Source organism: Protopterus annectens, chromosome 5.part1 (genome assembly GCF_019279795.1).
Source record: "Protopterus annectens isolate FY-2018-M chromosome 5.part1, PAN1.0, whole genome shotgun sequence".
Taxonomy (NCBI): Eukaryota; Metazoa; Chordata; order Ceratodontiformes; family Protopteridae; genus Protopterus; species Protopterus annectens.
In genome coordinates, this window is record NC_056736.1 from 726053964 (window position 1) to 726077877 (window position 23914).

The following is a 23914-nucleotide window of genomic DNA, read 5'->3' on the forward strand; positions in this document are numbered from 1 at the left end:
TGGTGTCCCACAGGGATCTGTCCTGGGACCCCTCTTGTTCGGCATTTATTTCTCAGATGTTAAAGCAAACATGGGAGGGCTGTGGCTGCCAAAGTTCACAGATGACTGCAAACTAGGCGCCATAGTCGATACACCAGCAGACACCCACATCCTACAAAAAGGCCTCACAGAAACGGACAATTGGTGCCGGAGTCACGGCCTTAAACTAAATGCCAAAAAATGTATAGTCATCCCCTTTGGGAAAAACAAAGTACCCACAAATTATCACATAGACAGCAACCCACTGAGTACAGAAAAAGTAAGCAGAGACCTAGGGAACCAAGTCGACAGCGACCTCTCATTTGACACCCACGTTGCCAAAGTGGTTAGAAAAACATTTTACCTTGCACACCTCATCATGAAGGGATTCACATCCAGATCCAAGGATGTCATTGTACCCCTATATTCCTCCCTCATCAGACCCATGATTGAGTACAATGCCCCATTTGGTATGTACCTCACCCGGCATTTGCAACAGCTGGAGAGACAACAAAAGTACCTCACCAAGAGGATCAAGGGTCTCCAACATATGTCTTATTCTGCCAGACTAAAGAAACTTCAGCTCTATTCAGTAGCATACCGCCTGCTCAGAGGTGATCTCTGCCTGACGTACAAGGCCATGTCCAATCAGGATCTGATGGACATGCTCCACCTCAAAAAATCCAAATCCATCAGGACCATGAGAGCTAAAGACTTAAACCTCGGCACAAGTATGAATAGGACATGCTGGAGGGATAGATTCATAACCCAGAGGCTTCCCATGCTTTGGAACAAGATCCCAGTTCGTATTAGGCAGAGCTCCTCACTGACTCTCTTCAAGAAAAATCTTGATGAGTGGATGGGAGATCGTAAGTTTACCCCAGGGGTCACATCTGTGTCACTGCTAGACAGGGGCACAGTAAACTAATTCTATTATATAAGGGGACCTTCATTGTGTCACTACTAGACAGAGGCACAGTATTCTAAATTTATTCTGTACATTTTTTGTACCATTTCATGGGGTGGCAAAAGCCACATCACTATGGCTAGGCTTACAAATGCCCCAGGGCAGATAGCCTAGTACTATACTATGAAACTATGAAACAATACCACTTGTATAAATGTTATGAAACAGACAAGGAGTTCCGCTTGTGCTGTGAGAAAATACACAGCTGCAGAAGCTATAGATAATTAAAACAAAGACTGTTTGAAAAGATTTACTGCAATCAGCATTTGCTTGTGTCTCAGTTAGAAAAGTACCTTGAAATGTAACACATGCATTAGAACTACACAATATAAGTTTGTAACGGGCTAGGGCCCACCAGGGCCAGGTTGTTTTTCTCAAAAGTTTCTCACAAATCTAGTCATGTCAGCAGAAAAGAAAATCTGAGAAACATCTGCTGTAGAACAATACTGAAACTTGTGTTTGATTACGTCAGCTATAGAAGGCCATGTCTTGTAAAACAGTATAAGAACAGCATACTTCCTGTTAGTAGTTAGGCAAAACCCTGTATTTACATGTTTTTGTCTCCTTGCTGCAAGTTATTAAATGTGCCTTAACTGAACCGTACGTGTATTGGTCTTTGAAGTTTTCTCCTTTGACAGTTTCCATGAGGCCTTTCGGTAGAATGTCAACATCATATGGAGCGCTAATAATGGCTCCAAGTTTGCAATCGTCTGCAAACTTGGGTCAGCCAGAGTCCCTTGCTTTTGGCATGGAATTCAGAAAAGTAGATGCCAAACAGGAGGGGACCCACGACCGATCCCTGTGGGACTCCACTAGTGACTGGTTGGTAATCTGACTTGGAGTCCGCTACTTTCACAGTGTGGGTACCAGTCAGACAGTTTGCAAGCCACCTTGTGACATAAGGGGTGATGCCTAGTTTAGTGAGTTTATCTGATTCCTGACTGAGGAATTGTGTCGAAGGCCTTAGTCAAATCGAGGTAGGCTGTGTGGACTACCTTGCCTTCATCCACAGCTCTGGTGACAGACTTGAAGAACTCTACCAGGTTGAGCAGGCATGATCTACTCTTCAGAAATCCAAACTGCATGGGGTCTAGAGTCTGGAGATAACCTATGTCCCTATTTATTAGGTCCATGATGATTCCATAGCCTTACATAGCAGACTCATCAGGCTAATGGGACGGTAGTTCCCAGGGTCTGTAGCTGCACCCCCCTTTGTGGAGTGGGATAACTGTAGCAGTGCACCATTCGGTGGGGACAAAGCCTGAAGTGAGGCTGTAGGGCACACAAGTGTATATACTCTAATCCTCAGCATGTTTCATTTTTCAGTGGTACAAATTGTACTGCTGAATAATAGAGAAGGAGATATTGTTTTAGAAACAGAGTGTAAAAAAACATAATGGATTGCTGATCTTGGAAGTGATAAGCTCCCTGGTTTGAAATGCTGTGTACATTTGAAACCTTTTTTAAAAAAAGCGGAGACTAAAATGAATCATAGGGTTACTATATAATTCAATTTATTAGGAATGGCCCCTAGTCTCCTGTTCACTCATGGTTTCCTAGTATATTTAAACATTTTATATGGTTTCTTCCATCTATGGTTATTTCGGTCATTTACATGAACAATATGTACTATTATATATGACCCCTTCTTTGCTAGTCTGTTGTCTAGTTTAAACGTAAGATGTTTATTAGCACTTACCTTTCTTAGTCACATTTTTACATTTCACATACTTTCTCTGCATTGGATTCTTAATTGTATATGTTAGTTCCAGCCTTTAATATTTAATGGCTTGGAAGAGGTTTCTTGTTGTTCAGTTATTCTCCAATAGACCTTTTGGTCGGTTTATTATTGTTTATTATTATTTTTCAGAAATGGAATATTCTTATCCTTAGCGGGTTTTATTTGGTTAATTATTTGTGAAATAGTCTAGATTGGTTATTATCTATCACAATTTCAGATTGTGCCTGGCTGGCACTTTCAAGTATTTTTAAAAACTTCTTACAATAGGCTCCCCTTTAACTAGCTGTGTTTGGTTAGAAGTTGACACTCTATTAAAATATGGAAGCACTATAGCTACAGACTGGTTTACGGGAAGCCAAGTTTTCCTGGCCATGCCATAAAGTTGTTCCTAGATTAAAACTTAACTGTTGTCTTTGATGGTTTTTGTTTTTAGACATTTTAGATAAGTTTGTTTTTAAATGACTCGAGCATTGTTGCTGCTTAGAAGCCAATTTTTGTTGCTTCATTATGTTTGGACAACTGGCGGAATAGCCTTTTTCGATTGGTTGAATCATGGGGATGGTTTATAGGTTAATATTATTGGTTCTTTATGTCTAAAAGATGTAATTGGTGATTTCAGTTGTGCGGACAAAAGTACACTTGATTTGGTGTTGTTTGGCTAGATGAGTCAATTTTTAATAATAGGTGGAAGCATCATATTTTTGTTCACTATCACCGCTAACTTCTGTTTAAAGGTGGTTGTTAAAACTAATGTTTATTGCAGAGTTGTTTTTAGTATGTTAGCTGTTTTGGTTAATGTAATACATTTTCGTTGTACAATATGAACCTAAAAAACATTTCATAGGTCAATGTTGTTGGCTTTTTTTGATTGGTCAGTAAATGAAAATACCCTTATTGATTGGTTAAGGAAAATACCCTTATTGATTGGTTAAGGAAATAATCAATTTTATTGGATGATAGCACCAGCTTCTTAATTTGATAGGTTTATGCACAGTTATGTTCTACTGGCCATCCAGGTACACTGTTGATTTCTTTGATGCCTTAGACAGTATTGTTTGTTGCATTATGTTCTGTTATAGGTTGACAAAATTGGCTCTTTTTGATTGGCAATCATTCTTAATTGATGCCTTCAATTGGTCTATGCCTTTACTATTTCTTGTTCTGTACTTATGGCCTGTGCGAGATGTCAAATAGTTATTTTCTTATTTAAAGAATGTGGCAGCATCGGGGCTTAAGATTAGCAGAATGTTACTATTGACATAATACTGCTAGCCTTCAATTATTATGTGAATGGAAGATGTATGTGGCTATTATATCCATAAGCTGCTATACAATGATGTTGCTTTCCATTGATAAGCCAGAAAATTAATAGCGTCATTCGCCAATACGTTATTCTAGCACTTGTTCTATTGGTCAAATGTTCTGCATAGTCATTGGATCACAGAACTAGATTGTTCATAGGTTCGTACTAGGCTATCTGCCCAAGGGCATTTATAAGCCTAGCCGATAGATATGTGGCTTTCGCCACCCCTTTAGTTTGAATAAAACTATGCCTATTATTTTGCTGTGCCTCTGTCGAGCAGTGACACTGAAGTAATCCCTGGGGTATATCTGCGATCTCCCATCCATTGGTCAAGATTCCTCTTGAACAAGGCCAGCGAGGTGCTCTGCCTCACATTTACCGGGATTTTGTTCCACAGCATAGGGAGTCTCTGGGTGATGAATCTGTCCCTCCAGCACGTCCTATTAATAACCGTGTCAAGGTTTAAGTCTCCGCCCTTGTGGTTCTGAGGGATCTAGATTTTTTTGAGGTGAAGCATATTCATCAAATCTGGGTTTGACATGGCCTTATATGTCAGGCACAGGTCACCTCTGAGCAAGCGGTATGAGACTGAATAGAGCTGGAGTTCTTTCAGTCGGGCAGCATAAGACATATTTTTGAGACCCTTTATCCTCTTGGTGAGGAACTTTTGGGGCCTTTCCAGCTGCTGCAGGTGTCGGGTTAGATACATTCCGAATGGGGCATTGTACTCAATTATAGGTCTAATGAGTGATGAGTACAGGGGGACGATGACCTCCCTTGATCTAGATGTGAATCTCTTCATGATCAGGTGGGCAATGTAGAAGGTTTTCCTGACTACTTCAGCAACATGAGTGTCAAACGAAAGGCTAGTGTCAACCTGGGTCCCCAGGTCCCTGATGACTTCTTCTGTGCTCAGTGGATTGCCACCTATATGGTAGCTAGGGGTAACCTTGTTTTTCCCGAAGGGTATGACTATGCATTTCTTGGTGTTTAACTTTAGGCCATGGCTCTGGCACCAGTTATCCATTTCTGTGAGGCCCTTCTGAAGGATATCTGTGTCAGAGTGTTTTCGACTATGGCCCAGTTTGCAGTCATCTGCAAACTTTGTCAGCCATAACCCTCCTGTGTTAGCTTGTACTTCAGAAAAGTAGATGCCGAACAAGAGTGGACCCAGGACTGAGCCCTGTGGGACACCACTTGTGACAGGCTTTGAGTCTGACATGGCTCCAGCAACTCTGACCCTGTGGGTTCTGTCACTTAGCCAGTTTGCAACCCATCTTGTGATGTATGGGTTTACATTCAAGCTGATGAGTTTTTCGATAATACCTGAGTGGGGTATTGTGTCGAAGGCCTTTGCCAGGTCGAGGTAGGCTGTATTGACTGCCTTTCCCTCATCAATGGCCTTGGTGACGGTTTCGAAAAAGTCAACCAAGTTTAAAAGGCATGATCTGCCTTTGACAAAGCCAAACTGGGTTGGATCCAAAGTCTGCAAGTTCCCTATGTCTTTATTTATGAGATCCATTATGATCTTCTCCATGGCTTTGCAGATAAGGCTTGTCAAGCTAATGGGACGGTAATTTCCAGGGTCGGTGGAGGCACCGCCCTTGTGAAGTGGGACCACAGTCGCAGTGTGCCACTCCTTGGAGTGCATCCTGAGGTGATGCTAAGATTAAACAGCTGTCCTAACTGCGGGTTTAATTCCTCATTGAGTTCGTGGAGCACACAGCCGGGGACACCATCTGGTCCCATGGATGCTGTGTTTTTTGCCTTGGAGAGAGCAGTTCTCACCTGGGCGTTGGAGATGTTTGGGGGCTACAATCCTCTGGTATAGATATCTCTCCTTTTGGGGGGGGGGGGAGTTTGCACTGAACCTGTCAGCCAGTATGTTGGCAATGTGTGTAGGTTTCTAACATAGCTAAAGAAGGCCTTATGATTGTCTTTTGTGTCCTTGGCGATTTTTCTCTCAAAGTTAGCCTTGGATGATTTTATGAGAGCTCTTAGTTTTTTACTTATAATGATCAAAGGTGTCTTACCTTTCAAGGATTTTGCTCTATCTTGTAGTAGCTTCCTCCTTTTGTTGTAGAGCTTGTTTATGGCTGGGGTCCACCAGACTGGACGCTTGCCTTTGGTACAAAGAGTCTTAGTTTTGTTTGGGATTGCCTGATCCATGCAGTCCTGTAGGTGCTGGTAGAAGGCATTTGTAAGTGATTCAGCGGTTTGAGTAATGTTTACCACTGGCTCAGGGGCCTTAAAGGAGACCACACTAGTTTTTAGAAGTGTGAAGTCGGCTTTTGAGAAGTTTTTCACTGTGGTCTCTTATTTCAGGTGGGGCGGATGAGGACCTCCAGCGAGATTAGTTTATGATCTGATCTCACCAGTGAGGGGTTTACTTCCGGTGTTGAACATTTTGATCCCATGTTTGTGATGATGAGATCAAGTATGTTTTCTCCTCTTGTGGGGATGGTGACTAGTTGTTCCATAGCATTTGAGTTTATGAACTCCAGGAACCTTTGGGCTAGAGAGTTTGGGCTTGAGTAGTGTTCCCAGTCTATATTAGGGTAGTTGAAGTCCCCTAATATGATGGTGTTTGGAGATACATTTATCCCCTCCAGTGTTTTCAGGACTGGCATACCTTCACATATAGTTAGCATTGTTATTTTGACTGGCTGATTATTTTTGGCACCTTGTAGGAGGAATTTCACTGGACATTTTATACTTTAAATATATGTCGGTTCGATTGTTAGTTGATCTGAAAAAGGGTTTCTTAAATCCGAATGTGCTTATCACCATTGTTATTAAATTTTCTTGGATTTTAGCTGTGGCAGTCATGGAACTTTACGTTGGAGATTATATATATATATATATATATATATATATAGTTTACCTCCATTTGTTTGAGAATGTTATGTGCGATCGTGCATTTGCGCAACTCGACATAGCGAATTATGGAACACTTCCGAGGACAAATGTCGAAAATGGTTTGATGGAAATCCAGATTCAACCATTTTCCATGTGTTTGAATGGCATAGTGCATTCGCATTATAGCCATTCAAACCTCTGAGTCGGCGTTGCATTTTTTTTGCTGTTGTCCTTTCGATCAAATGCATGTCAGACAACTGACAAATGACCTAATGGAGGTAAACCATTTTATAGCTATATATATATATATATATATATATATATATGTATATATATATATATACACATATATATATATATATATATATATATATATATCTATATCTACATACACACACACACATATACACACGTGTGTGCATGTATGTGTGTGTATATATATAAAATGTCTATAGATATATATATATATATATATATATATATATATATATATATATATATAGACATACATGTAATATATTTATCTGTATATCTATATGTATGTAGAGAGACAGATGCATATATAGATATACATACACAAAGACATACACGTATATAAAATTTAATTGCATCATTTCAAAAATGTCTTATTCACTGACAAACCTCTGAAGAAATTCAACTGTCTGAACAGTCAATATTACATAAAAAAAAAAAAAAAAGGCATTTGTTTCAGGAGAGGGCCCTGCACCCCCACAACCCTGCTACTTCTATACATCAACTCTGCAAATGAGGAAAAGGGAAAACTCTTTGAACCCCACAGTCTAGCAATCTCACACTAAGTGACATTATCTAATATTTTACCGTATTCTTCATTTAACTGTCATGTTTTCATTAACTTTCAAATCATTACAATTCTGTGTCTGTTCATTTACTAATCTACATATGTATATTTTTGATTAACTGTCATATCATTAATAGTCTATGTACATATGGACATTTGTTATGTAAATCTTGCATAACTGCCTTATACTCATTCTGCAGAAGGGAGCACTTCTCCGCAGAAAATGGGACTTGTGCCCAGTTGGACCTTCCCAGTAAAAAAAATGCAATAAATAAATTCAAACCCTGCACCCCAAGTAGTCAGCACTTCAAACTTTAACAAATTACGTTCAAAAGAATGTACTGCATATCTCTCACATCTATTCACACACAACTTTTACATCTAGATTTATATATATATATATATATCTATATATATATATATATATATATATATATATATATATATCTATATATATATATATATATATACACACACACACACACACACACACACACACACACACGTATCTACATATGGATCCCATTTCATTCATCAAATTTCCATTTCTCCGAAACTAAAATTATATGAAAATCCACTACTCAAATATCAGTTTGCTGAGCTACAAAACACCGGCATGACAGCTACTTAAAAAGGACACACACAACACATTCTCTGTTTTTTTCCAGGGGGGGCAAGCCCTCTTGCGCCCCCCCCACACCCCCTGCAAATTATATATAACAATTCCAAGATTGCACTACAGTGATTAACAAGGGTAGATTTCTCCATCTATACTGTAGTGCGATCACCATTTAAAAAATACGAGTGCTGTACAATTCGTTTTCCACAACATAAATAGCTGTAAACCTACTGGCATATCCGCCATGCAACTCAATTGGTACAGTGCACTAAAAGGTACATTAAAACTATACAATTGTACATCTCGCACTGCCAGCATCACAGTAAATATTTCGCCGAAATGAAATTCTGCAAACTGACTTTTGGAGTAGTGGATTTTCGTACAAGTGGTCGCAGCAATTTCAGTTTTGGAGAAATGGAAATTCAGTGAAGGAAATGGGCTCTCTCTATGTGCATATCTATGTATGTATGTATGTGTGTGTGTATATATATATATATATATATATATATATATATATATATATACACACACACACACACACACATATAATGTATGCATATGTATACATATATATATATATACATATATATATATATATATATAATTAAAGTATTGTGTACATTCATATCAACATATACAAAGCTAAGCTCCAATTCAGACTCCAAGGAAGGCGAGTGGAAGCTCATAAAATGGAAAGAAAAAATGAGATAAATACATGTGAAATCGTGCATATGTTGATCCATAACCAAAGACCATCGTCAATCATAAAAAAAAGAGAAGAAGGCATGATACGATTTTAAATGAAAGATTCAGTTTAATATTAGTGCAGTTGCGCCTGCATTCCAAACTGGAAAAGGAAGGAAGGTCCTACATATGTATGCTGCTATACATTCGCAAGTAAATTCCACCTACATTCTTAAGTAGTTGCTAGACATTGGCCCAGAAGACCAAAGAGGAGACTAGCCCAATTTCCCAACTGTCCAAGAGCATTGTCTGCTAAAGTAGAACATCCATTAAGTAAAGCACAGCCATGTGAGCAACTCACTGTAACAATAACTAGAGCATGGTTATCACTGCTGCTATATGAATTAGCCATAGGAATTATCTGAAGGATAGTGTCTGCCTGTCTTATTTGATTTTGTCAGCTTTTGTGGACACCTCCAGAGAAAGAGCTGGAATATCTATATGATGCGCAAATAAAGGGAGAACAGACTCACGGAATTCTTCAGCATTTTTTAATGCCAAAAGTAGCTTTTGTGTTCCCTGGCTGATGGCACCTACTTACTCATGAGTCTCAGTTTGCCATGCCTTTCAGGACCCATTCATAGAAAGATAATGATGCTTTTGACAAAGGACCCTCTAAAATCAGCTAGACTGGCAAAACAGACTGGCTTAGAAAAAACATTAGAGTCCCATACACATATATAAATATACACATCACACACAGCATCTCCTACTGAAAGTGGTTATGTTTGTCAAATTATGCTACAGATGAGGTGTGGATCGTCAGCTATAGCATAGCGGCAGTGTTTTCCCTTTGGTCATGGTTATGCAACCAATGAGTGAGTATATATTACAGGGTGCTGAGACAGATCCTCCATGTCAGGGGGTTGGGTGAATGACCCCCCCCCCCCATGTAAAAACAGTGTAGGTGATTTCTACCTAGCGCACTAAGCAGTATGTGGGGTTGTGCTTTTCTCTTCCTTTTCACTGCAGTAGGTATATTTGGTTTGAATGCGTTTTCATCACAAACAAAAACAATTCATTTGCATTAGAGTACCTTTGTAGTGGTGTAGAGTTTGCTTTTTATTTCAAAGGCATGCTTGTGTACTGTTCTAAATGCAAATATAAAAGAACTGGTTTACATCTGCAATGACTTGTTTTTGCCACAATTAAATGCGATTGTTGATGGATGTGTTTAGTGGTATGTGATATATTAAAATCAAAACACACAAATAGACACACACTGCCTCCCCTGCATTACCTTACTAATGCCTGCTAACCCTGCCATTAAATCTTGCACCTTACCTAGAAAAACCCTTTCCATAATGTTAGCACCACACAAGACGGCTCAGGCACACATGCACTCTATCTCCTTACTTAACCCTTACTCCAACCCCTAACTTACCTTACTCACTCAAACATTCCTACCTCCTTAAGGTAGCCTTTAGAATATCTGAAACTTTTGGTATTAGTTTTCCAAATCCACACTTGTTACCCCTCACACACCCAATTTTCAGTTTATCTGGAATTACAAAATTTTGATGAAAGGAACACTGTCACTTTTCACAGTCATTTATTTTGTCAACAACCAGGCACTTTAATGGACTGAATATAACTGCATATATACATAAAGCACAACTGTTACTTGCATGTACAGCAAGAGACAGCGGGTGGGAGGAAGACTATAATACAGTACGGTCTCACAGACTAACATCTGCTCTTAACAGTGAAGTGGTCACACAACTATTTTGTTCGCTGTAGGCTCAGTACTGCAGTACTGGTAATTGTGCATGGGAGCAGTACTAAAGTACAGTTTTGTACCTACCATAAATGTAGATGTTAGAGTGCTAATACAGCTGCAGTCATAACAGATGGGTTCTCCTGCCGTCAGGCGGGTCCTCGGTCGGCCGAATTCCAAAGTCTAGGTCCGGCATCGGTTTGTCGTCGCTTCTTCCCTGACGTCAGTGCAACAGGGGTATAAAAGAACCAGCCGACGCCATTTTCTTCAGTTTTTCTTGCCCCAGATGTCAGGTGCCCCCAGAAGGAAGGCAATACATAAATTTGTGTAATAAAGCAATGCCATATAATCAAAATACAGTAGTGCAAGCAAATACATCATGAATGAATACCCCAATCTGGTTGCATGACGATATGTTAGCCAATAGGCCTGTCCCAAGAGGGGAAGGAGGGAGGGAAACCTGGACTGCAGCTGTATTAGCACTCTAACATCTACATTTATGGTAGGTACAAAACTGTACTATGTTCATCGTGCATAAAGCTGCAGTCATAACAGATGGGTAGAATCCCAAAGCTATGAAAGGGGTGGTAGGCACTAGGTGGAACTCGGAGGAGCCAGGATGCCCTGCAAGACTGCTGTGGCAAAGCCTGCTCTAGTTTTGGAGTATAATGGTAGGTGGTAGTGCTTGGAGAAGGTATGTACAGAACTCCAAGTGGCTGCTTCCAAAATATCTTTGGTAGGAACTCCTCTGTGAAAGGCTGCAGAGGTAGCTGTGGCCCTTGTGGAGTGAGATCTGATGCCTGTAGGTACAGTTTTGCCATGAAAAGAATAGCAAAAGCGTATGCAGTGGGCTATCCATTTTGAGACTGTCTGTTTCGAAATTGACTTTCCTTGAGCTCCTACAGCATAGGACACAAAGAGCTGTTCTGATTTTCTGAAAGGCTTTGTTCTGTCCAGATAATAACGTAGTTGTCTGTGGATATCCAAGGAGTGTAGTAATCTCTCCCCTTTGTTTTGAGGATTAGGATAGAAGGTAGGTAAATGTGTGGCCTGATTCAAAGCTACCCTGGATACCACTTTAGGCATAAAGGACGGGTTGGTTCGTAAGGAAACTCTGTCCTGATGGAAGATGATGAAAGGCTGCACAGCCATGAGAGCTTGTAGTTCTGAAACTACGAGCTGAGGTAATTGCCAGAAGGAAAGCTGTTTTCCAGGACAAATATTGCAAATCTGATGAGGCAGCCGGTTCAAAGGGAGGCAAGGTCAGTTTTTCCAGAATGAAATTGAGATCCCAAGCAGGTATTGGTTGTTTTCTTGGGGGTCTTAGATTCTTAGCCCCTCTGAGGAACTGTCTTAAGAGAGGGTGAGAGAATAAGGGTGGATCAGTGTTGTATTCTACAGAAATGGCTGAGGCATGGATTTTGATAGAGGAGAATGAAAGTCCACTGCTTAGCAGCTCAGCTAAGTACTGTAGTATTTGAGGTAAATTCAGTTTTTTAGGATCCTGGCCCTTTTTCTCATTCCAGACACAAAACAGTTTCCATTTTGTGGAGTAAGCTTTTCTAGTTGACGGCTTTCTGGCCTCCAAAATGACATCCTGCACCTCCTTGGAGAGTAGGGTCTGTTGTGATGCTAAGGAATCTTCCATGCGGCTAGATTGAGTGTTTTTAACTGGCTGTGAAGAGTTTTGAAGCTGTGCTGAGTCAGGAGAAGAGGCATCAGAGGCAGGGTCCATGGTGGGGAATGCGTCAGGCTCCTCAGGAGTGGGTACCAGTGTTGTCTTGGCCAGTCCAGAGCAATGAGGATCATCTTTGGTCTGTCTGCTCTGGTTTTCAATAGAACTTTGGGCAGCAGAGGAAGAGATGGGAAGGCATAAACTGTCATTGATGTCCAACTGAAAGAGAGAGCGTCCACTCTCCAGGCCTTTGGATGGAAAATCCTTGAGCAGAATTTTGTCAATTGGTGATTTTTGTGGGAGGCAAAGAGATCTATGTCTGGCCTTCCCCATGCTTGGATTATTTCTGTAAAAACTTTTGGATGCAACTTCCATTCGTGTGGATCTGTCATATTTCTGCTTAGGTTGTCTGTCAGCGTGTTTTCCTTGCCTGGCAAGTACTATGCTTGTAGTTCGATTTGTAAGTCCATGGCCATGTTCCAAACTGACATGGCCAGACTGCATAGGGGATATGAATGTGTTACTCCCTGTCTGTTTATGTACCACATAACTGTGGTGTTGTCCATTCTTATCAATAGTTGACCTGGTTGCAGAAGGTCCTTGAAAGCTAGAATAGCATTTATTAGTGCTAGCATTTCCTTTTGATTGATGTGATGTGAAGGTGCTTTTCTTTTTGGGACCATTTGCTCTGAATGCACCGATCTGTCATGTGCGCCCCCCAGGCGTAGTCCGAGGCGTCTGTTATGATGACTTGATTTGCTTGAGGCTTGCTGAATGGAAGACCTGGTGTTTGTTTGGCATGCTTGAGCCCACCACAGAAATTCCTTTGGCAGACATGGAATTAGTGGTATTATTGTTTCCAAACTGTGGCTGTGTTGAGACCATATGTTTTTCAGGTACCATTGAAGTTTCCTCATATGCAGCTTTGCACATGGGATTAGTAAGATGCAAGATGCCATGAATCCCAGAGCCTGCAGGATTTTCCTTGCAGTCAGCCTGGTGCAATTTGCTAGTGCTCTGAAGTATTGAGTTAGTTGCCCCTGCTTTTCTGGCGTGAGGTAGGCCATCTGGGTATTTGTGTCCAAGTTGGCACCCAGGAAAATTATCTTCCGAGAGGGTATTAGCCTTGATTTCTTTTTGTTGACTGTGTATCCCAGAGAGCTCAACAACATTATTACATAAGCCAGATGTTTCAGAAGAATGTGCTTGCTGTCCGCTTGGATTAGGCAGTCGTCCAAATAAGGGTATATTTGTATCCCTTGAAGTCTGCAGTAGGCAATTACTGATGCCAGGCATTTCGTGAATACTCTGGGTGCAGTAGATAAGCCAAAGGGCAATGCAGAGAATTGATAATGGGTTGAACCTGCAAGAAATCTTCTGCAATTTTGTCTGATTGGGACATGCAGGTATGCCTCCTTGAGGTCCAATGTTACCAGCCAAGACTCCTTGCCCAGCATGGGAAGAAGTTGCTGTAGAGTGAGCATCTTGATTTTGGTACGAGTAGAAATGTGTTTAGGATGGACAGGTCCAAAATAGGTCTCCAATCTTTTCCCTTCCTTGGTACCAGGAATAGCCTGGAATAAAAACCTTGACCTTGTTCTGTAGGTACCTCTTGAATAGCTTTCATGTCTAGGAGATCTGTAATTTGCCTTTGTGCCTCTGCCCTTTGATTGTGTGGCAGGTTTGGCATGCCTCTCATTTTTGGAAGGGTGTGAAACTGGAATCTGTAGCCTCTGTTTATAATGTCCAGGATCCATTTGTCTTTTGTGACAATATGCCAATTCTTTGAAAATAATGCCAGCTTTCCTCCTAAGGGGGCTGCCATTTGAGTCTTGCTTGGCATGCAAAGGGGAAAGTCATTGGGCTTGCTTTCTGAATGATTGCGAGTTATCCTCACCACCTCTTTGTGTAGGAGCTTGCCATTGTCTGCCTCTAAAGGATCCTTGGTACTGTCCTCTGCCCCTCGGGCACCTGTATCTGCCTCTTTGGGGTCTGTCCGTGGCTGGAAAGGACCAATTTTTGGAAGGCCAATTTCTACTGAAACGTGGGGGTTGTACCTGTAGAAATTCTTTCACAGTTTGCATTGATTTAGCCTTTTCTTCCATTTTCCTTAATACCTCCTCAGCATTAGCACCAGATAATACATCCTTTTGAAGAGGGGAATCTAGTAATTTAGCTTTGACATGATCAGGCAAGGTTTGTTCCTTGAGCCAGGCATGTCTACATATAACTGACCCTGTAACAGCAGCTCTACATGAGGCCTCTAGAGCATCAAATGCTTACTCACTTGTTCTGCACTATGCATCAAATCCTGCAACTCCTTCAAGTCTGGTTGTTCAGGTTGTGACATTTTACTTTTCAATTGTGATAAAAACTGTTGGTATTTTAGCATATGGAATTGACAGTTTAAGGCCCTCATGGTTAAGATAGCCGAGGTATATACCTTTTTCCCCCACCTTTCTAAGGATCTGGAATCTCTCTCGGAAGGTAATGGATTTTTAGCAGTGGAGGCCTTAATTCCCTTGGGGCCCTGTGAGATGGTTTCTGGGTCAGCAGCATGGCTTTTGTATAGAAATTGGTGCGAGTCAGGAACCCTGTAGTACCTGTCAGGCTTAACTGGGGCTGGAGGCAGAGAATCCGGGTTAAGGCAGGCCTCCGAGTAAACATCATCTAGGATGTCCAAGACAGGAGGTATAGCCAGAGGCCTGTGCTGAGGCAGTAAGAGAAATTCCCTAAGCCTTTTCTTGGAATCAGAATAATCTTGGCCTTCCCAGTGGAAGTGCTCCCTTAAAGTATGCAGAGTTTCCCCAAATGAGTAATCCTCTGGGGGGGGATACAGAAGGAATGGACTCCTCCACATCAGAGTCTTCAAAAGGGGAGTAAGAATGTTCCTGATCATCAGAGTGCTCTGAAATAATGATGCCCTGATCAGAGGAGGGGGATTCTTCCTCCACTCTGGGCCTTTTGTCTGGTGGGGGTTGAGAACCCCTGATGAGAGAAATTAAATCGTCAGCCATTTTAAGCATCTGCTTTTTAGGCATGGGGCCTGGAGATGGGCCCTGTGTAGCTTGTCTCTTAGAGTGCATGGCTGCTTTAGACTTAGTGAAAGCCTTGATGGAGAAAGAAGAAGAAGGTCTGAAGAAGACCTGTCCACATTTTGAGGTTCAACGTCAAGAGTGGCTTCGGTATCTGTAGTCGGGGTGTGGGCCGAGGAGCCTGCGACCTCGGGCACAGGAGACACCGCCAATGAAGTGTCATCGGTAGTCAGGGGCTACATAGGTGCCTCGCTGAGAACCGGACCACGTGTAATCGGCTTTGGCGTGGTGTCGGTAGAGGCCGCGGACCTCATGTGTCGGTCCTTATCCTTGCGTTTTTTAGACAAAACTGGAGTATCCGACGACATAATATAGTGAAATGTTTTTCCAAAATAATGCTGGGCGAACTCCGCCCGACGCTTAATGGTGCGTTTGTTAAATGTAGCACAAAAGCGACAGACCGAGACGTCGTGGTCTGGGCCTAAACAAGGTATACAGAGGGAATGGAAACCCTTATGCGGTATTTGCTTCCCACATGAAATACAATTATTAACTTTGTCTGACATCGGTCTGAGGCAAGAAAAGTTTCCCCAACGGGGTACTTAGCTTTCAAGAAGACTTTGGTTTCAAAATTTCCGTAATTTCAGGAGCTGGCCGACCGGCACTTGCGAACTGCTTCTGCTTCGGGCACCGCGCGGCAAGAAAGACTGAAGAAAATGGCGTTGGCTGGTTCTTTTATACCCCTGTCGCATTGACGTCAGGGAAGAAGCGACGACAACTGACTCCAGACCTAGACTTTGGAATTCGGCCGACCGAGGACCCGCCTGACGGCAGGAGAACCCATCTGTTATGACTGCAGCTGTATGCATGATGAACATCAGTGTTAGAAGGTCCTCATGAGAAAGATGAGTCATAGCACACACACCAGGATTGTGGTGGCAATCCCCAACCTGCTTCCAGATAGCACATGCAAGCTGTTTTGCTTTGAAAAAGTACAGTTTTGTACCTACCATAAATGTAGATGTTTGAGTGTACACCCCGCTGCCGTCATCACACTTGGGTTATCCTGTCGTCAGGCGGTCCCGCAGTCGGCCGGAATTCCAAAGTCTTGGTCCGGCGTTGGTTGCTGTCACTTCTTCACTGACGTCAGTGCGCCAGGGGCATATATAATGCATCCAACGCCATTTTCTTCAGTTTTTCTTGCCCCAGATGTCAGGTGCCCCCAAAAAGCTGGTCAGTAATTAGTACCAAATTAAGTAATTTTTGCATAAACATAAAATCCCTCCAGCTATAAACAAATACATCAGGAAGGTATTGTAGAAATTTAGCCAGTTAGATCAGAGGGGATGGAGGGAGGGTAACCTGGACTGCAGCAGGGTGCACACTCTAACATCTACATTTATGGTAGGTACAAAACTGTACTATGTTCATCGTGTTACCCTGCTGCAGTCATCACACTTGGGTAGAATCCCAAAGCTATGGATGGGTGGAGGAGTTAGAGGAGGCTAGAAGGCCCTGCAGAACTGCAGTGGCGAAGCCAGCCCTAGTCTTAGAGTAAAGTGGTAAGTGATAGTGTTTGGTAAAGGTGTGTACTGAACTCCAAGTTGCAGCTTCCAAAATCTCCTTGGTTGGAACCCCCCTGAGGAAGGCTGTAAATGTAGCTGTTGCCCTGGTAGAGTGGGGCCTAATGGTAGCAAGAACTGGTTTTCCATGATGGGTATAGCAGAAACGAATGCAATGTCCTATCCATTTGGAAATGGTTTGTTTTGATATAGCCTTCCCTTGAGAAGCTGTAGCATAGGTTACAAAGAGCTGGTCAGATTTTCTGAAAGCCTTAGTTTTATCCAAGTAGTAGCGAAGTTGCCTGTGAATGTCCAAGGAATGCAGGAGTCTTTCTCCTTTGTTCTGCAGGTTTGGGAAGAAGGTGGGTAAGTGAATGGTTTGATTTAAAGACACACTGGAAACCACCTTAGGCATGAAGGAAGGATTAGTTTGTAGAGACACTCTGTCTTGATGGAAAATGAGGAAAGGTTCCACTGCCATTAGTGCCTGCAGCTCTGAGACTCTTCTAGCTGAAGTTATTGCTAGCAGCAGGGCAGTCTTCCATGATAGGAACTGTAGATCTGCAGAGAAAGCTGGTTCAAAGGGAGGTAGCGTAAGTTTTCCAGAACAAAATTTAGGTCCCATGTTGGTGTAGGTGCTCTCCTGGGGGGCCTAATGTTTTTTGCCCCTCTGAGGAACTGCCTTAGAAGTGGATGCGAAAATAAGGGTGGTTCCGTGTTGTAGTGGGCTGAAATAGCTGATGCATGGATTTTAATGGAAGAAAAAGAAAGTCCTTTGTGCAACATCTCAGTTAAGTACTGTAGAATCATAGGCATGTGAGGCTGAAGTGTGTCTTGGCCTTTAGCTTGGTTCCAGGCACAAAACCTTTTCCATTTGTCCGAATAGGCCTTCCTGGTGCTGGGCCTCCTAGCTTCCAGAATAACATCCATAACTGCTTGGGAAAGAGGAGCTGGCTGGATGTTTAGGTGATTTGCCATGCAGCCAAATTTAAGGTTTTTAGCTGGCTGTGAAGAATCTGATTGTTTTGCTGTGTGAGCAAATAGGCAATTTGTGGTAAAATCCAAGGAGGGCCTTGGGCCATATTTCTCAATAGTGGGTACCAGTGCTGGCGTGGCCAGTCTGGGGCTATGAGTATCAGTCGTGGTCTCTCCTTTCTGACTTTCAGAAGCACCTTTGTGAGGAGAGGCAATGGAGGGAAGGCATATACTGTCAGGTTTTTCCAACTCTATGTCTGGAAGGTCCCATTTTTGAGTTATCATTGCAAATACTTGTGGATCCAGTTTCCACTCGTGGGGATCCATGATGTTTCTGCTGAGGTCGTCTGCCAATGTGTTCTTTTGTCCTGGCAGTAACTGAGCTTGTAACTGAACTTAGTAAGCCAGAGCTGTGTTCCATAAGGTCATTGCTTGCCTGCATAGAAGGTAGAAGTGTGTACCCCCTTGTTTATTTATGTACCACATTATTGTGGTGTTGTCCGTCCTTATTGTAAGTTGTCCTGGATGTAATAGATTCTTGAAGGCTGTCAGAGCATTCTGTACAGCTAACATCTCTTTTTTTTATTGATGTGCAGATTCCTTTTATCTGCAGTCCATATGCCTTGAACACATTGTCCTGCCATGTGTGCCCCCCAGGCGTAGTCCGATGCATCTGTTGTCATAGTTTGCCTGGCTGGGGGCCAGGTGAAAGGCTGACCCTTGTTGAGGTGACATGCCAGTTACCACCATAGAAACTCCTGTTGTAGGCAGGGAATGAGAGATATCACTGTGTCCAAGCTGTGGCTGTGTTGAGACCATACGCTTTTTAGGTACCACTGTAATTTCCTCATATGCAGCTTTGCAAATGGTATTAGTAGTATGCAAGATGCCGTGAAGCCCAAGGCCTGCAGAATTTTTCTTGCAGGTAGTTGGGTCTTTGTTGCCATTGTTTTGAAAATTTGAGTCAGTTGTAGTGGTTTGTCTGGCGTCAGATAAGCCTTCTGGGCTGTTGTATTCAAGCTGGCACCCAGGAATGTCATATTTTGTGAGGGTACTAGTTTTGATTTCTTTTCGTTTACTGTGTACCCCAGGCAACTTAGAAGATGTTTTACAAAAGCCAGATGTTGTAAGAGGATGTCTTTGCTTTCTGCTTGGATGAGGCAGTCGTCCAGGTATGGGTATATTTGAATTCCTCTTTGTCTGCAGTATGCAATTACTGGTGCCAGGCATTTTGTGAAGACCCTGGGTGCAGTAGATAAGCCAAGGGGCAGTGCAGAGAATTGGTAATGGGTCGAACCTGCAATGAAACGGAGGTACCTTCTGCAACTTTGTCTGATAGGGACATGCAGGTATGCCTCCTTGAAGTCCAACGTTACTAGCCATGCTTTCTTGCCCAACATGGGAAGAAGCTGCAGTAGTGTTAGCATCTTGAATTTGGGTACTTGTAAGAAGGTGTTTAGAATTGAAAGGTCCAGAATTGGTCTCCAGGCATTGTCCTTTCTGGGAACTAAAAAGAGTCTTGAGTAAAATCCTTGGCCTTGCTCTCGAGTAGGTACCAGTTGAATGGCTCTCATGTCCATGAGAGTTGTAATTTGTTTTTGTGCCTCTGCCCATTGATTTTGTGGCAGGTTTGGCATTCCTCTTTTCATTGGCAAGGTGTGAAAGTGGAATCTGTATCCTCGTGAAATTATGTCTAGGACCCATTTGTCCTTTGTGACAATGTGCCAGTTGTCTGAAAAAAGTGCGAGTTTTCCTCCCAAGGGGGCTGCCAAGAGAGTGTTGCTTGGCCAGATGAGGTGCAAGTCATTGAGTTTGCCTTCTGGTAGTTTGGGACCTGTCTTCTCCTCCCTTCTGTGCTGCAGTGCCCCATTGTCGAGGTTTGTACTGGGCTTGCAGTTGTCCTCTGCCTCTTGGACGTCTGTATTTACCCCTCTATGGTCTGTCAGTAGCTGGAAAGGACCAATTTTTTTTGGCCAATTTCTGCTGAAGCGAGGGGGCTGTACCTGTAGGAAATCTTTGACTGTCTGCATAGATTTTGCCTTATCCTCCATTTTCTTTAAGACTTCTTCTGCTTTAACTTCAAAAAGAACATCCTGCTGTAAGGGAGCATCTAGAAGCTTTGCTTTAACATGATCAGGCAGAGTTTGTTCCTTTAACCAAGCATGCCTACGTATAACAGACCCAGTGACAGCTGCTCTGCAGGAAGCCTCCAAATAATCAAACCCACATTGTAAAGTACGTTTGCCCACCTGTTCAGTTGCATGCAACTGATCCTGCATTTCTTTCAATTCAGACTGTTGAGGGAGTGTGCTCATTTTATGTTTTAACGGAGACATTAGAAATTGCTGATATTTTAGCATGTGAAACTGGCAATTTAGTGCCCTCATAGCTAGAGTGGCTGAGGTGTAAACCTTTTTCCTCCACCTGTCTAGTGCTCTGGAGTCCCTTTCAGAGAGTACAGGATTTTTTGCCATAGAAGCCGAAGCCCCTTTGGGACCCTGGGAGATAGCCTCAGGATCAGCAACAGGACTTTTATAAAGAAATTTGTGGGAATCAGGCACTCTACAGTATTCATCAGGTTTGGCCGGAGCAGGAGGCAGAGAATCTGGATTTAAACTAGATTCTAAGTAAACATCATCCACAATGTCTAAAACTGGGGGGATGGTGAGTGGTCTGTGCTGGGGGAGTAAAAGAAACTCTCTGAGCCTTTTCTTTGAGTCAGAGTAGTCCTGACCTTCCCAATGAAAATGTTCCCTCATAGTGTGTAAAATTTCCCCAAAAGAGTAGTCTTCAGGAGGAGAAGCTGAGAGAATAGAATCCACAGCATCAGAATCTTCATAAGGGGAGAAGGAGTAATCTTGGTCCTCAGAGGAGCCTGAGGAAATAGACACTTGTTCAGAGGAGGCATAATCTTCCTCTTGTCTAGGCCTTTTGTCAGGAGGGGGTTGGGAACCCCTGATTAAAGAGATTAAATCTTCAGCCATTTTGAGCATCTGTTTCTTAGGCATGGGGCCTTGAACAGGGGACTGAAGTGCAGTCTTTTTAGGTTTAATAGGAGTCTTAGTCTTAGGATACGTTTTTATGGTGAGCGTCGTCGGTCTCAAGACGCCTTCAGAAACCGAAGGTGTTTCTGCAGCGCCGACATCTTTTTCAGCAGTGTCGTCAGTAGGGGCTAAACAAAATGGTTGCGTCGGCCTAGTACTTTCCACCAAAAGTTCTGAAGCGGTCTCGGGTTCCAGGTCTGCGGTAGTCAGGGGCTGCGTCGGAGCCTCACTGAAGACCGGTGAACCGGAGACCGGACCAGCCGAGGCCTCGGAGTCTGGCTTGGGTCTACGCTGCCTGTCCTTATACTTGAGGTTTTTGTGCACGCCTGTAGTCGTTGCTCCGACGGCAAAGTGTAGTTACATTTTCTACCGAAGTAGTGTCGTGCAAAATCAAAGCGTCTTTTTATAGTACGCTTATTAAACCTAGCACAAAAATGACAACTAGTGACGTCGTGGTCTGGGCCTACGCAAGGTATGCAGTAAGAATGAAAATCCTTATGAGGTATTTGCTTCCCACAAGAAATACAATTGTTAACTTTTTCTGACATCGGTCTGAGGCAAGAAAAGTTTCCCCAACGGGGTACTTAGCTTTACTGACGACTTCGGGTCTGAAATTCGACTTCGAAAATCTCAGGAGTCGGCCGACAGGCACTTGCGAACTGCTTCTGCTTCGGGCACCGCGCGGCAAGAAAGACTGAAGAAAATGGCGTCAGATGCATTATATATACCCCTAGCGCACTGACATCAGGGAAGAAGCAACAGCAACCGACGCCGGACCAAGACTTTGGAATTCCGGCCAATTGCGGGACCGCCTGACGACAGGATAACCCAAGTGTGATGACTGCAGCAGGGTAACACGATGAACATCAGGTGTACAGAAGTCCAAGTGCCAGACTCACAAAAGTCATGGGTTGAAACTTTTCGAAGACTGTATTTAGCGGTGAATAATGGGCTCCTTCACCGATTTCCATAAAGACCTTGCCTATTCAAGAGAAGCTCTATGCTATTTGCTGGCCTTATCAAAAATGTAACCCCGTCGGGCAGCACGATGTCATGGCACTTCTACGGGCTAGGCTTGTAAAGGCTCCAGGACCATCAGCCTAGTACACACCTATGAATCTATGAAATTGTAGGTCAAAACTCTAATAAAGTGATTCAATTAAAAATCGAAACTGACTGCAGCACTGTTACAGTGTTTCTGCGGGGACGCTTCACTCCCTTTCCCAACCTCTTCTCACCAACTCCTGCTACTTCAGAAGCTTACAGATTACTCTACCTAGGTAAAGGGGGATACTCCAAGGCACTACAACTTAGCATTCAGTACATACTTGCACACATTTACACCTATAGTTCCACTATATTTAGAATTGTAATTATGGAATTTCAGCTGGCAACGCAATGCTCCTATTTGAATACAGGACATTAAGTAACAGAGGTCTCACCCAATATCCTTGCCAAATCCCGGAAAGTCTCCAGGAAGAGGGACATTAAGAACAGCAGGAACCCTCTCAAGGCAAAACGTGCTACAATGACATTTTTGTTAAGAGTAAATAAAATGATTGCCAGAAAACTAGATGCTGACCAAACTGTAGAGCAAACAAAAAAAAAAATAAAAGAGAAGTGCATTTTAAAATAGTTTTTCAAATTTTAAAAGGTTTGATTGGTTTCTATGTTGCAGTCATATAGTCCCTAAAACACATTAAAACCTTACGTTATTAATTATACTGTACTTACAAACAATAAACGAAAACACAGCAGCTGTAGATCATTGGCAGTTCATCTAAAAGCTACAGAAACAAAAACAGGAAAAACAAGTCAATTAGTCACTGAAAATCAGAGAAATATGAAAGGTTTTACTAGGTAAAGAATCAGCTATAAGCATTCCTTACATTTTATGCATTTGCTAAGTGGATTGTCACTTTGTTTTTGCATGGATGAGCCAAAGTACAGTAAATAAAAACAAAATTTATACCACATACATTATTTTTTTTTTTTTACAAACTGATGTACATTTACAATGGAGGCACATAAGGTAATGCATCAGTTCTACAACATAAAGAGATAAAGCCCTAATAAAAACCCAGATGACATTGTACTAAGCATTCATTAACCCAGGGACTGGGAAGCGAAAGTAGGAGGGGTACTAAGGAGCTACCATCTGCTCTTGTCTCTTTTGGAGAGGGGGCAGATTGACCTATTGCTATACTTACATCTTCTGGAGGCAGAAGCCGTACACAACAGAAGGAAAGTCATGATGTTCATCGTCACAATAAGCAATACACTACAGCATAGCCAGATGTTAGTGAGTATACCACAGACTGGTACCATGTACTCTGACATGGTAGCATGCATGTCGAATCCATGGGGGTTGGTTTTATGCACTAAAACAGAAAACCCCTTCCACTCCTCCAGTGTGTGGGCAGACTCCGTGACCATGGTCATACTGCAGTTGTCTAGCCAGTGGACAACTAGGTCTGCCTTTGAAATCAGATGGCCCCAGTCTGAAGGATGAAGCCATACCCTCAGCGCACTGGGATGAGGGCAAGCCTGACATGTAAAAATAATAACAATTATTTGGGGAGTGGTAATGGCCTTAGCTTCTTTCATGGCTCCCAGACTGATGGCCCCTTCATTCAGCTTTCCTACAGGAGAATGAAACAACTCTAAGGCCAAAAAGGGGGGCTGACAGTTGGATGCAGCGAAGGGTATACTACTATAAAAAAAAAAAAAAAAAAGGCACAAAGGAAAAACATGAATTTACAGATAAAGATGTGCAACGGATGCAACATTTTATTATACACATATACAAAAAAACAAAATAATAATGTAAAATCA

General features: G+C 42.4%; 1 protein-coding gene across 2 annotated transcripts in view; it reads right to left on the minus strand.

The window, feature by feature from the left end:
• ACER3 (alkaline ceramidase 3) overlaps positions 1–23914 on the minus strand; it is a 1138468-nt gene that overhangs the window by 902574 nt on the left and 211980 nt on the right. For both annotated transcript variants that reach the window (XM_044073355.1, XM_044073354.1), the window contains exon 4: positions 22814–22866. In XM_044073355.1, coding sequence (XP_043929290.1) covers positions 22814–22866 — 53 coding nt within the window. The remainder of the gene's footprint in view (positions 1–22813; positions 22867–23914) is intronic.